Source organism: Mobula hypostoma, chromosome 23, assembly GCF_963921235.1.
Source record: "Mobula hypostoma chromosome 23, sMobHyp1.1, whole genome shotgun sequence".
Classification (NCBI taxonomy): domain Eukaryota; kingdom Metazoa; phylum Chordata; class Chondrichthyes; order Myliobatiformes; family Myliobatidae; genus Mobula; species Mobula hypostoma.
The window spans coordinates 12367895-12382193 of record NC_086119.1 but is presented as its reverse complement, the minus strand read 5'-3'; the positions used below and the strand labels follow the sequence as shown (position 1 = coordinate 12382193).

The 14299-nt window shown below is 39.5% G+C and overlaps 1 protein-coding gene across 9 annotated transcripts in view; it reads left to right on the top strand.

The window, feature by feature from the left end:
• The window catches only part of nf1a (neurofibromin 1a), a 385105-nt gene that overhangs the window by 108884 nt on the left and 261922 nt on the right, over positions 1-14299 (top strand). For all 9 annotated transcript variants that reach the window (XM_063031787.1, XM_063031792.1, XM_063031790.1 and 6 more), the window contains 2 exons: positions 5388-5561; positions 7648-7776. In XM_063031787.1, the coding sequence (XP_062887857.1) occupies positions 5388-5561; positions 7648-7776 (303 nt within the window). The remainder of the gene's footprint in view (positions 1-5387; positions 5562-7647; positions 7777-14299) is intronic.

Below are 14299 nucleotides of genomic sequence, written 5' to 3'. Positions count from 1 at the left end.
CACTCAGTCATGGTGCATGACTTCAACCTGAAACATTTACAGTTTCCCCACCTCCCCTCTCACAGATGTTTCTTTACCTGCTGAGATCCTAGAGCAGATTGTTTGTTGCTCCAAATCTAGCATCTGCTGTGCCTTGTGTCTCCAGTAGGATTATGTTGTTTGATTTTCCAATTCCAAATCAATTTACCTGGTTGAACTTAAATTCTCCCAATGCCATGATGGATTTGAAATGCTCCCTGGATAAGTTGGCTGCTGTACAATAATTTAAGCTCTATGCTTCTGTATTCCAGTCTTAAAAAGATGACATCAGACAGAAGATTTATATTAAAACAATCATATAAGTCTTCTGTATCTCTTTCTTTTACCCGCTACGCTGCTGGCATTTAGGGCAGCAATGAAGTTCCTCCATCTTTGATGGTGTTCACGGCTTCCTTCATTGTGTCAGTAACTTCCTCTCGGTATTCATGACTGTCAATCAATCAAGTCCTGGGTGGAGTTTAAGGAATACCATCGCACTTGGGTGCAGAAGGATTCTTCATTACTGTTTCCGTAACACTTCTGTTTTACCAGTCAGGGTTTTTAGTTCTGATCTGAAGCCCCAAACGTGGAGGATTGGTGGACCGCTCTTAGTCTGGCCTTTACCCTTTGATCTGTTTGGCATGGGTGAACCTACCAAGAGTCAAAGCATCAAGTCCTGACTCCAGCCAACATAGCTCCCTGTGTCATTGAGGCACGCAAGCCTCCAAACCACGTCTAGGGTGTGGTCATCTTGGAGGGAAAAAGACTACTTCACAAATCTTCTGTATGCTGGAATGTTAATATTTATAAAATAGTCTTTGTGCAGATGATCGACTCATCAGTTTCTACAGTGGTTCTTGTTTTGAGGTAGTGTGGCTGCTTAGGCATTCTGAGCAAAGGCCCGGTGTTTTACATGATTGAAAAGTTGGGCGGTGAGCCATGTGCAACTGGTCCTCTTCACTGACAGCCTATTGCCGATATGAAGAGGTCATTCTGTGATAGGTTTGTTCCACAGGAAGCGAATGACCACTTGAGCAATCAGAAAAAATACAATTCCCTGAGAATTGTTTATAGTAGTGCAATTTAGTGCCTTACAGAAAGATAAACTAAAAATTCTACAATGATGCTAGGTTTTTTTTTATCAACTTCTAAGATAGCCCCACTTCTTTGAATGAAATACTATAATTGGCTTTTACCTTTGGTAGAGTGTTGTAGAGCTTTTGCTGCCAAATGATTACACCTGTTAAAAATTTTCATTCAAATTCATCCCGGTTTCAGATGGAAAGAGCTGTGTTCTTACCCGATGGTCTGTACAAATTTCTGCTGAGCTATTGTCTTTTCATAAGGATACTTCTGTGAGAATGCTGTTCTTGGACTACAGTTCAGCATTCAACACCATAATTCCGTCCAGGCTCGACAGAAAGCTCAGAGACCTCGACCTTGACCTTGCCTTGTGCAGCTGGATCCTGGACTTCTTGTCAGATCGCTGGCAGGTGGTAAGAGTGGGCTCTTTCACCTCCACCCCTCTGACTCTCAACACAGGAGCCCTTCAGGGCTGTGTACTAAGTCCCCTCCTTTACTCCCTGTATACCCATGAGCCACCCACAGCCTCAATCTGCTAAGTAACTTTGCCGATGACACTACATTGGTTGGCTTATTCTCAAACAATAACGAGGTGGCCTACAGGGAAGAGGTCATCTCTCTGACACAGTGGTGTCAGGAAAACAACCTCTCCCTCAATGTCGCAAAAACAAAGGAGCTGGTCATGGATTACAGGAGCAATGGAGACAGTCTAACCCCTATTGACATCAGTGGATCTGGGGTTGAGCGGGTAAACTGCTTTAAGTTCCTTGACATTCACATCACCGAGGACCTCACGTGGTCTGTACACACCAGCTGAGTGGTGAAAAAGGCACAACGGTGCCTCTTTCACCTCAGACGGTTGAGGAAGTTTGGTACGAGCCCCCAAATTCTAAGAACTTCCTACAGCGGCACAATTGAGAGCATCCTGACTGGCTGCATCACTGCCTGGTATGGGAACTGTACCTCCCTTAATTGCAGGATTCTGCAGAGAGTGGTGCGCACAGCCCAGCGCATCTGTAGTTATGAACTTCCCCTGATTCAGGACATTTACAAAGACAGATGTGAAAAAGGGCCCGAAGGATCACTGGGGACCTGAGTCATCCCAATCACAATCTATTCCAGCTGCTACCACCTGGGAAATGGTACTGCAGCATAAAAGCCAGGACCAACAGGCTCCAGGACAGCTTCTTCCACCAGGCCATCAGACTGATTAACTTACGCTGATTTGAGTGTATTTCTATGTTATATTGACTGTTTTGCTTGTTATAAATTATTAAAAATTACTATGATTGCACATTGCACATTTAGACTGAGATGTAACAATTTTTACTCCTCATGTATGTGAAGGATGTAAGTAATAAAGTCAATTCAATTATTAAAAAAAAATTGCTAAGTAATACCTGTATAGTGATTCACCTGGTTCATTGGGGCTTGGGGAAATCACACCACCATGTACTTAGAATTAAAATAAATTTTGTTAGTGCCTAATTTGTCTAGTTTGCATCTTTTAAAGCTGTACATTTAACAAAGAAGGCATGCTGTATCACATACAAAATGCTGAAGGAACTTGGGAAGTCAGGCATTATTTACAGAGAGGACCAATGAGACGACATTTCAGGCTGAGACCTGTCATCGAAGTTCTGATGAAGGATCTCAGCCTGAAACATTAACTGTTTATTTCCCCTCCATAGATGCTGCCTGACTTGCTGAGTTCCTGCAGAGCGTTGTATGTGTTGTGGATTTCCAGCATCTGCAGAATCTCTTATGTTTATGGCATGTGGTATTAGATCAATTAGCTGAATGGGTAAATATCTGGAGATTGGTTGCATGTTGAGTCATCAGTGGCAGCTTCTTATATAATACGAGAAACTTTTGTAATGTGATCATTATTATTGCTACCAATGAGAATACTTGAGCTGTGGGATTGATTTTTTGTTAGTTTACTGGAATTATTGGAAATATTAAGTTTCTAGTCTTCTTTCTCTCTCCTGCCCTGTTATATTTCTCTTTAGTTGCATTTCCTCCTGCTTGCCCCAGCTTCATGAATAAACATAATCAGTGTGTTATCAGAGCTTCAAGATAGAATAGGAATGGCATTTCATTTCTTACAGCAAAACTACTTTCTCTTTTTTAAAGAAGTTATTTTATGCTCTATTATTCGCCTATTTCAAATTTTAGTATAAAAGCATTTTTTATTATTTGTTTTTGTCAACCTTCTGAAATTGTTGCAGGTGAGTTCATCTAAGCTTCTAGCAAGTAGTTTCCTAGTATATCCTAGTCTCTTCCTAATCTGAGGATACCAAGGCAAGTTAGTCCTGTTACAGCTAGCTTGGCTGAGTTTGGTTTTGTTCCCTCAGCTATTGTGAGGGAACCTTTCTCCTTGGCCTACACATCTATGCTGATGATCAAACATCCATTTTCACTAGTCTATAACACCGTAAGACATAGGAACTGAATCAGGCCATTCAGCCCACTGAGTCTGCTCTGTCATTTAATCATGGCTGATTTATTTTCCCTCTCAACCTCATTCTCCTACTTTCTCTCTGTGATTTTTGACAGCCTTACTAATCAAGAACCTTTCAACCTCCACTTTAAATACACCCGGTATCTTGGCCTCCATAGATGTATGTGGCAATGAATTCCACAGATTCACCACCATCTGGCTAAAGAAATTACATGGCAGCTCTCGTCTAAAGGGACCTCTATTCTGAGACTGTGTCCTCTGGTCCTATTGAAAACATCCTTTCCACGTCTACTCTATTTAGGTCTTTCAATATTTGGTAGGTTTCAATGGGCTCCCCCCCCCCCCATTCATCTAAACTCCAGTGAGTACAGGCCCAGAGCCATCAAACACATATCATGATCATATTTATCCATTTTCTCCCTTCTCGCATCCCATTGACTTCTTCCTGCCTTCCATTTAAGTTCTGCCACCTGCTTACACCTGGGGGAAATTTTTGGTGGTGTAAGAACCTAATTAACCTAAGAACCAATTTACAGAAGCCAATTAGCCGATCAACCAAGATGTGGGAGGAAAATAGAGATGGGGAACCTGTGTGATCATCGGGAGAATGTGCAAACTCCATTTCCAGCATTAAAGATCACAATTTAACTCGGCTACCTGGAGCTATGGGGCACCTGTGCTACTGTGCCCTTTTCACTTACAGCTTCAGCAGCACTGTACCTTTTTTGCAACTTGTAGTGTAGGACTCTCGTTAGAGCGTGCTTATCTGCACAGTTGACTTTTGACCAGCACCAAAGATAAAAATGTGGACTGTAGGATAGCTTGTATCTTGAGGGGAGCATGCGGAATGTGCTTTTGGCTAGAAGTATTGGACCCTGATTTTGCTGGCAGATACCAATGATTCCACACACAACGGATGATATTTCTCAGTAAATGTCTCTACATTTTTGAACTCACATACATGAATTCCAAATTTATTGACCGGGTTCTGACATGTTCCACCTGTGATCAATGGAGTCCAGCTGCAGACTCTAGTTTGAACCGGTATAAAATCCTTACGTCTATTGATTTCAATGTGGATTGTATGGTTATGGAGAAGAATGGGTAATATTTTATTTGTTCATGATTTAATATTTTTTAATTGTTAAGTAGTTATCTCTAACATTTTCAGTTTTTCAAATTCTTTTATCCTTTAACTTTTAATAGTTTATAGATTTTATGAATAGCCGAGACATCTGGTAAAACTGAAGGTATGGTATAGCCGGCAGTCAACTAATTCCAGAGGAATTTTGTGGGGAGGGTGGAGCCACATTACCTGATTAAGCTGCTCAAGATCCTGCTGCAATGCAGGAGCTCTTTGAGTGAACTCCGAGCTACCCAGATGACCAAGATCGATCTCCTGTTTTAGTTGAGGGGAATTGAGACAGTGATTCATTCAGGCTTGCTTCCAGCTGAGTGAAAGTCAATCCCACTATGTATTCCCAATATTGAGTCATAAACAGTTCAGGGTAAAGAAAATGGCATTCATACCTTACAGTTATTACAGCCCTTTTTCCTAATTCCCTATCCTCGAGTAAACTCTCTGGTGCACTGGTACTTATACTATAGTCTCAATGGATTTTTCGGCCTCTTTACTGTGATAATTCTATGATTCTAAATATAAACCCAAACAGATATCTGTTGTTTTTGCTTCACCTTTAGACGTTTTTACCCTGTGTAATTTTGTTGTTAATGGATCTGAAGGGCATTAGTGTGTCAATATATGGAACTGCAGGAGGATTGAATTGTTTTGTCTCTTTCTTGTCTTCTTCACTTTGTGCAGAAGCAATTCCTGGACAACTTAAAGAAAGCTCTTGCTGGTCATGGTGGTAGTCGGCAACTAACCGAGAGTGCTGCTATAGCCTGTGTTAAACTTTGCAAGGCCTCGACGTACATCAGCTGGGAGGACAACTCTGTCATCTGCTTTCAGGTTCAGTCCATGGTTGTGGACCTAAAGGTATGTTATTATATCTCATGGTGTCCATTACTTCCCCTTATGCTAATTTACTGAAAGAAAAGACACGTTTTTAACATACCAAATCATTTCATTTAATCATCTGGATATTTAAAAGAATTGAGAAAAAAAAAGATTAAATAATTATCTTGAGGAAGATGGATGGATTTGTTTCTACAGTTTGAAAATAAAATACTGTGACTTACTTTGTTTTTTCATCCACAATTTTTTACAAAAATATCTCACCAGGCTTGTTGCTTCAGCTAATTTATATGCCAGTGTGCTGCATGGGAAGTGAAAGATGTGGGTTTCCTGACAACAGATTAGAGTTTAAGTTTATTGTTATTGCCTGACATAAATTGTATGAAAATGAGATTTTTTTGCGGCAGCAGCATAGTATATCACACTCATAAGTTATTAGTTTGCACATATTATGGAGTTGGAAATCAGGACGAATTTGTACCTAAGGGAAGATCACTTCGTTAAACAGTTCCGTGCACCTGCCGAAAAATGGGTATTGACCAGTTTGGGCAACAGGTTGTCATGTCCCTATTGATGAGTCCAAGATCTGAAGCCTCAAAGAAAAGAAATTTAATGATTGTTAGCATTGCCCATCCAGTCACTATTTCTGGCTTGATAAACAATTAGAGCCCAGATGAGGCATCAGTTACAGACTGCTGTTACATTGTCTCAAGATTTCTGACAGTAAGCCATAACTCAAAACATGAAACTAAAGTGAGTTTGCCACCTCTGCATTCAGATGAGCTCACTTCAGTTCCTCTATTGATTAGCAAAGCATAACAGTGCAAATTGCAGGTTAAAACTATTAAGGCTGTTCTCTCATGAAATGACTGCCAGGAAAATTGTTGGCACAATTTCACAAGTTGATGTGAAGTCCTTGGCCAGTTAACTTCACGCAATTTGACCTCCTGGAATCGATCTTCATATATAATCACAAAATTTTAAGGATGTGCCAACCTTATATACAAAAATTTCATACGTTTTCAAAACACTCTGGACTTATTGGTGCAAAAATATTCTTTTGCTATGAAATGTATTAATTTCAATATTATGAGTTCTTTTAAAAAGTACTGTTCACCTGCATTTGAAAGGGTGAACGGTGAGGATGTTGGTAGATTTTTTTTGGGATAGATTTAGGCTGTAGCTCCAACTCCTACTAACTACCTTGGACCCATGAAGATATTCACCAGATCCCTTCACCTTGGGAAATAAGACTTAAATACACATTTCTCGAATCTGTGCTGTGTTCTTTTAAATTGTTAGATAACTATAATCAACGTTTCTTGTGGTTGGGTTGAGTTGTTCTCCAATCTTGGCGAACGTTTCGTCACCATGCGAGGAGACATCATCAGTGCGCTGTTGATTTTGGACTGACGAGGCCTTCTCCCATGGCCACAGTCTTAGAATTAGAGGGTACCCATTTAAAACAGAGATGAGGAGAAATTTTTTTAGCCAGAGGGTCGTGGATTTATGGAATTCGTTGCCACATACAGCTGTGGAGGCCCGATCATTGAGGGTGTTCAAGGAGGAGATTGATAGGTATCTAATTAGTCAGGGTATCAAGGGATATGGGGAAAAAGCCGGAAATTGGAACTAGATGGGAGAATAGTTTAGGTCATGGTAGAGTGGTGGAGCAGACTCGATGGGCTAAATGGCCTACTTCTGTTCCTTTGTCTTGTGATCTTGTGACGAAGCGTTTGCTTCTATACCAGGCTGTGTTGTAACAGGTCAGTAAACTCCCCACTGTGCCTCTCTAGAAATTAACAAAATAATTTTGGCAGGAACAGTAAATGGAGAAAAAGATCACGAAGTACCCTGCCACGAGGAATCAGAATGAATCATTGTCTATGTTCCCTGCAGCTTCTGCTCTCACAAAACAAAATGCTGTGTGTGTTTTTGATTTAAGTTCAGAAAGTAAACTCCAAAATGATTAACAAATGCTTAACAGGGAAGCGTTAGCGGAAACTCTGAAAATGATCAAGAAAAATGAAATGCCTTTAGATACAGTAAATGCATTAAATATATTTTATTACCTCAGTAATTGCTTTGGTATGTTGTTCCTTTGCAGGCCCTGTTGTTCAATCCTAGCAAGCCTTTCTCCAGAGGTGCTGGCAGCCAGAGTGCAGATGTGGATCTCATGATAGATTGTTTTGTTTCCTGTTTTCGTATCAACCCTCACAACAATAGTCATTTCAAGGTAATTTGCTGTGCTTTAATTTTGTTTTACAAACGTTTACATTTCTGACCCTTTGTCATTAACGGTGAGTTCATAAAATTCTTTTTTTTTAATTTTATTTTTATTTGGATAAGGAATTCACAATTATCATGTACTTTTTTCACACATATAACCTTTTCCATTTTTTTATATGTATAAAACTACAATTATTTATACATTCTTAAGTACACATTGAGATGATATAAAAGGAAAATAAACATTTAAATAGATAATTATGTACTGTGGTAAATCTAACCTATTAGGCTAAGTAATGAAATTAGTTGTTAAGAAAAATGGTAATAATAGTTTCCATACAACCCTTCTGGACCATTTCCACTGGTCCAAAATGTTGCATACAAGCCTATATACCAACCATTGTAGGTGTTTATATCCCAATTTGTTCGTGCTTGTTCCTGCCCGCAGACATAATTATCCAATCCCTATGTACTTATTTACTTAATTTTTTCATTTTTTTTATCCCTTTCCCAAATCTTTCCCTTTACTTGTGTTAATTCTCTATTTTCCAAAAAAAAAACAAACATTTAGACTAGGGGTGCTTACGTTAGCAATATTACTGTGTTGATGAGAAGAGCAATATAAATCATTAGGAGAGTCATCTAAAGTCTGCTCGCATTGGGGTTATATATTCAATCCATTTATTCCAGATTTGATAAAATGTTTCTTTTTGAGTTCTCAGGGAGTAAGTCAACTTTTCCATTTTAAATATTTCCAAGATAATTTCGTACCAATCTTCTAATGTAGGTGGTATTGGATTTAGCCATTTTCTAGTGATTGATTTCTTACTTGCCGCTAAGAGGGCCTGCAGCAACTTTATATCTTCTTTCTGTTCAAGGAACAATACATGCCCCAAATAGAGCATCTCAAAGTTCAGAGGTATCTGGGACCTAAGTACCTTAACTAATGTTCTATGAATACCTTCCCAAAATAGACTTAATTTAGGGCAATCCCAGAAAATATGAAAATGATTTGCCTCCTTGGAGCCGCACCTTCTCCAACACGTCACGTTTGTATCTTTATATTTTTCCTGATATGGGGTCTTGAAGTATCTTATAATGTTTTTCCAACAATGTTCTCTCCAAGTCAAAGAATTAGTCGAGGACCATTGAAAGCTGCAGATTTTCCCCCAAGCCTCCTCTGAAAGTACCAACCCCGCTTCTTTCTCCCACTTCTCTTTAATATACGGTGTATTTACATTTTTAGCATGGGAGAGTGCATTATATAGGCGAGAAACTGATTTACTAGGTATTGAACTGCAAGCCGAATTCAGAATCTTGAAAAATTCTAATTCTACTGTTGATAGGTCTGTATATCTATAACTCTGGTTAACATAGTTTCGTATTTGAAGGTACCTAAAAAAGTCATTATGTTCTAGGCCATGTTTGTCCTGCAGGATTTGGAAACTTTGTAATACTCTTTTATCTATAAATGAGAGGTAGGTTGTAAGACCTTTCTTTATCCATAGCTCAAATCTTTTATCTCCTCTGTTGGGAAGGAATTCGGTATCATATGCACACCATCTAAAGAGTTTTAACATGTTATTAATTCCACATGAATTAACCACCTTCTGCCATACTTTTAATGTAAGATTTATCCAAGCATTATTAAATTTTTCCAACTGGGCCATCAGTCCTTTGTCAGCTATTGAGGCCTGAAGAGGAAAACTGTCAACTAATCCAAATTCTATTTCCTTCCATCTAGCCTTATATTCCCTATTACACCAATATAACAGAGGGGTTATCTGTGAGGCATAAAAATAATTTCTCAGGCAAGGAAGAACCATACCTCCTCCTTCCTTCCCTAACTGTAAGGTGTTATATCGAATTCTAGGTTTCCTTCCTTGCCAAATGAAGCGGGAAATCCATTTGTCCCATTCCCTGAATTGATTATCATCCACCTCCACTGGTAAAGTACGGAAAAGATATAATAACCGAGGAAGAATATTCATTTTTATAGTATTTATCCTTGAATTTAAACTTAAAAAGGGGATAAGATTCCATCTATGCATATCTGCTTTTATCTCTGAGATTAATGGCCCATAACTTACCTGTGACAGTGTTGAAAGATCCTTCGGCAGGGTTATTCCTAAATATTTTAATGATTTAGCTTCCCACTTAAGATCGTATGTATCCTGCAATTTTTTGGATGGTGTATAATTTAGGGACATAACCTGCGTTTTCTTTACATTTATTTTATAACCTGATATTTTCCCAAAGTCATCCAACAGTGTAAACAATCCTATAAATGATTTTTCTGGTTCACTCAGATAGACCAAAACATCATCTGCGAATAACGCCACTTTCTGTTCAATCCCTGCCACCTTGATACCTTTTACGATTTCGCTCTGTCTTATTAGTTGGGCAAGTGGTTCAATATATAGCGCAAAAAGGAGAGGAGAAATTGGGCATCCCTGTCTAGTGCCTCTCTCTAAAATGAAGGAGTCAGAGAGGTCCCCATTTATCTTAATTCGGGCTGTAGGGCTGTCAGATAGAGTCTGAATTACTTTAATAAACCTTTCTTGAAAGCCGAATCTTCCTAACACTCTGTATAGGAATGCCCAACTAACCGAATCAAAAGCTTTCTCAGCGTCCAATCCTACTACCATTGTCTCTGTCTCGTTCTTATTAACCTGTTCTAATATGTGCAGAGTTCTCCTTATGTTGTCCTATGTTTGTCTTTGTTGAATAAATCCAGTCTGGTCTAAATGGATTAGGCCAGGTAAAAGCTTTTCCAATCTGCGCGCTAATATAGGTGTAAATAGTTTGTAATCTAAATTAAGAACACTAATTGGCCGATAATTGCCACATTCTAGTTTATCTTTACCCTCTTTAGGAATAACTGAAATAATCGCTTCTCTCCAGGAAGGTGGAGTTTCTCCTCTCTGCAAGATCCAATTAAAGGTGTTCAGTAGTAATGGGGCTAACTGTGTCTTCAGGGACTTATACCACTCTGAGGTAAACCCATCAGAACCCGGGGACTTTCCAGCCTTTAACCTAGAGATGGCCACGTTCAGTTCTTTGACAGTTACTGGTTCTAATAAACTTTCATTTTGTAAATCTGTAAGTTTAGGTAGATCTAAAAAATTCAATACACTGTCTATATAGGGCTCATTGGGGGCCCGGGGTTGGGAGTACAGCTCTCGATAATATGTTTCAAAACTCTCTTGAATTTTCCCTATTGTACTCTCCACAAGCTTTGTCTTTGGATTCTTTATTTTATGAATTGTATTGTCTGCTTGTTGTTTTCGTAATTTATATGCTAATAATCTAGCTGATTTACCTCCTACTTCATAATTCTTTTGTCTCAGGTAAAGAAAATTTCTTTGAGTTTCCAACGTATAAATATCATCAATTTCGCTTTGCAATTTCCTAATTTCCTGTTTTCGATTTGAATTACTTTTGTTGCTATCTACAACTTGAAGTTGTTTTAATTTTCCTTGAAGGTCTGCTAATTTTTGTGCATTGATTTTTTTCATGTGAGTAATAATGGAAATAATTTTCCCTCTCAGTACAGCTTTCAATGTATCCCATAAAATCACTGGTGATGTTTCTCCCGTGTCATTAAGGTCTAGATATTCTTTGATTTCTCCCCTTAATCTCTCCATTACTTTCGGGTTATTGAGTATATGTGAGTTTAGCCTCCATAGTGTTTTCCTCATTTTCCTTTCCAGGATTAGAGACATAGAGACTGGGCTATGATCCGACAGATCAATTGTTGCAATATTACAGTTTTTTATCCTGAGTCTATCTGTATTAAAGATAAAGAAATAGTCTATCCTTGAATAGGCTGAATGAGGGAAAGAGTAATATGTATAATATAGAAACATAGAAACATAGAAAATAGGTGCAGGAGTAGGCCATTTGGCCCTTCGAGCCTGCACCGCCATTTATTATGATCATGGCTGATCATCCAACTCAGAACCCAGCCTTCCCTCCATACCCCCTGACCCCTGTAGCCACAAGGGCCATATCTAACTTCCTTTTAAACATAGCTAATGAACTGGCCTCAACAGTTTGCTGTGGCAGAGAATTCCACAGATTCACCACTCTCTGTGTGAAGAAGTTTTTCCTAACCTCGGTCCTAAAAGGCTTCCCCTCTATCCTCAAACTGTGACCCCTCGTTCTAGACCTCCCCAACATCGGGAACAATCTTCCTGCATCTAGCCTGTCCAATCCCTTTAGGATCTTATACGTTTCAATCAGATCCCCCCTCAATCTTCTAAATTCCAACGAGTACAAGCCCAGTTCATCCAGTCTTTCTTCATATGAAAGACCTGCCATCCCAGGAATCAATCTGGTGAACCTTCTTTGTACTCCCTCTATGGCAAAGATGTCTTTCCTCAGATTAGGGGACCAAAACTGCACACAATACTCCAGGTGTGGTCTCACCAAGGCCTTGTACAACTGCAGTAGTACCTCCCTGCTCCTGTACTCGAATCCTCTCGCTATAAATGCCAGCATACCGTTCGCCTTTTTCACCGCCTGCTGTACCTGCATGCCCACTTTCAATGACTGGTGTATAATGACACCCAGGTCTCGTTGCACCTCCCCTTTTCCTAATCGGCCACCATTCAGATAATAATCTGTTTTCCTATTTTTGCCACCAAAGTGGATAACTTCACATTTATCCACATTAAATTGCATCTGCCATGAGTTTGCCCACTCACCCAACCTATCCAAGTCACCCTGCATCCTCTTAGCATCCTCCTCACTGCTAACACTGCCACCCAGCTTCGTGTCATCCGCAAACTTGGAGATGCTGCATTTAATTCCCTCATCCAAGTCATTAATATATATTGTAAACAACTGGGGTCCCAGCACTGAGCCTTGCGGTACCCCACTAGTCACCGCCTGCCATTCTGAAAAGGTCCCGTTTATTCCCACTCTTTGCTTCCTGTCTGCTAACCAATTCTCCACCCACACCAATACCTTACCCCCAATACCGTGTGCTTTAAGTTTGCACACTAATCTCCTATGTGGGACCTTGTCAAAAGCCTTTTGAAAATCCAAATATACCACATCCACTGGTTCTCCCCTATCCACTCTACTAGTTACATCCTCAAAAAATTCTATGAGATTCGTCAGACATGATTTTCCTTTCACAAATCCATGCTGACTTTGTCCGATCATTTCACCGCTTTCCAAATGTGCTGTTATCACATCCTTGATAACTGACTCCAGCAGTTTCCCCACCACCGACGTTAGGCTAACCGGCCTATAATTCCCCGGTTTCTCTCTCCCTCCTTTTTTAAAAAGTGGGGTTACATTAGCCACCCTCCAATCCTCAGGAACTAGTCCAGAATCTAACGAGTTTTGAAAAATTATCACTAATGCATCCACTATTTCTTGGGCCACTTCCTTAAGCACTCTGGGATGCAGACCATCTGGCCCTGGGGATTTATCTGCCTTCAATCCCTTCAATTTACCTAACACCACTTCCCTACTAACATGTATTTCGCTCAGTTCCTCCATCTCACTGGACCCTCTGTCCCTTACTATTTCTGGAAGATTATTTATGTCCTCCTTAGTGAAGACAGAACCAAAGTAATTATTCAATTGGTCTGCCATGTCCTTGCTCCCCATAATCAATTCACCTGTTTCTGTTTGCAGGGGACCTACATTTGTCTTTATCAGTCTTTTCCTTTTTACATATCTATAAAAGCTTTTACAGTCCGTTTTTATGTTCTCTGCCAGTTTTCTCTCATAATCTTTTTTCCCCTTCCTAATTAAGCCCTTTGTCCTCCTCTGCTGAACTCTGAATTTCTCCCAGTCCTCAGGTGAGCCACTTTCTCTGGCTAATTTGTATGCTACTTCTTTGGAATTGATACTATCCCTAATTTCTCTTGTCAGCCACGGGTGCACTACCTTCCTTGATTTATTCTTTTGCCAAACTGGGATGAACAATTGTTGTAGTTCATCCATGCAACCTTTAAATGCCTGCCATTGCATATCCACCGTCAATCCTTGAAGTGTCATTTGCCAGTCTATCTTAGCTAATCTTTACTAGTAGGGTGTAATTCCCTCCAGACATCTATAATTCCCAACTCCTCCATCAATGAATTCACTTTCCGAGTCAGAGGTTTATTCTGAGTAACTATTCTTGAAGAATCTAATATAGGATTTAATCTAATATTAAAATCCCCTCCACAAATTACTACCCCTTGAGAACTGATCATTAGGTCAAAAATGTGTCTATAAAATGACCATTCACTACCTGGAGGAGCATAAACATTCAGCAATGTTATTTCTGTACCTTCTATTCTTCCTGTGATTTTTACAAACCGTCCTTCTTTGTCTCTAGTCTCTGAAATATGTTCATAATTAAGAGTACTTGATATTAAAGTAGCTACCCCTCTTTTGTGACTCAATTTATATGATGAATAAAATACATGCTTAAAGCCCATTCTTTTTAATTTTCCATGTTCAGATTGGCTCATATGTGTTTCCTGGAGGAAAGCTATTTGTGCCCTCTCTTTTTTCAATTAAGA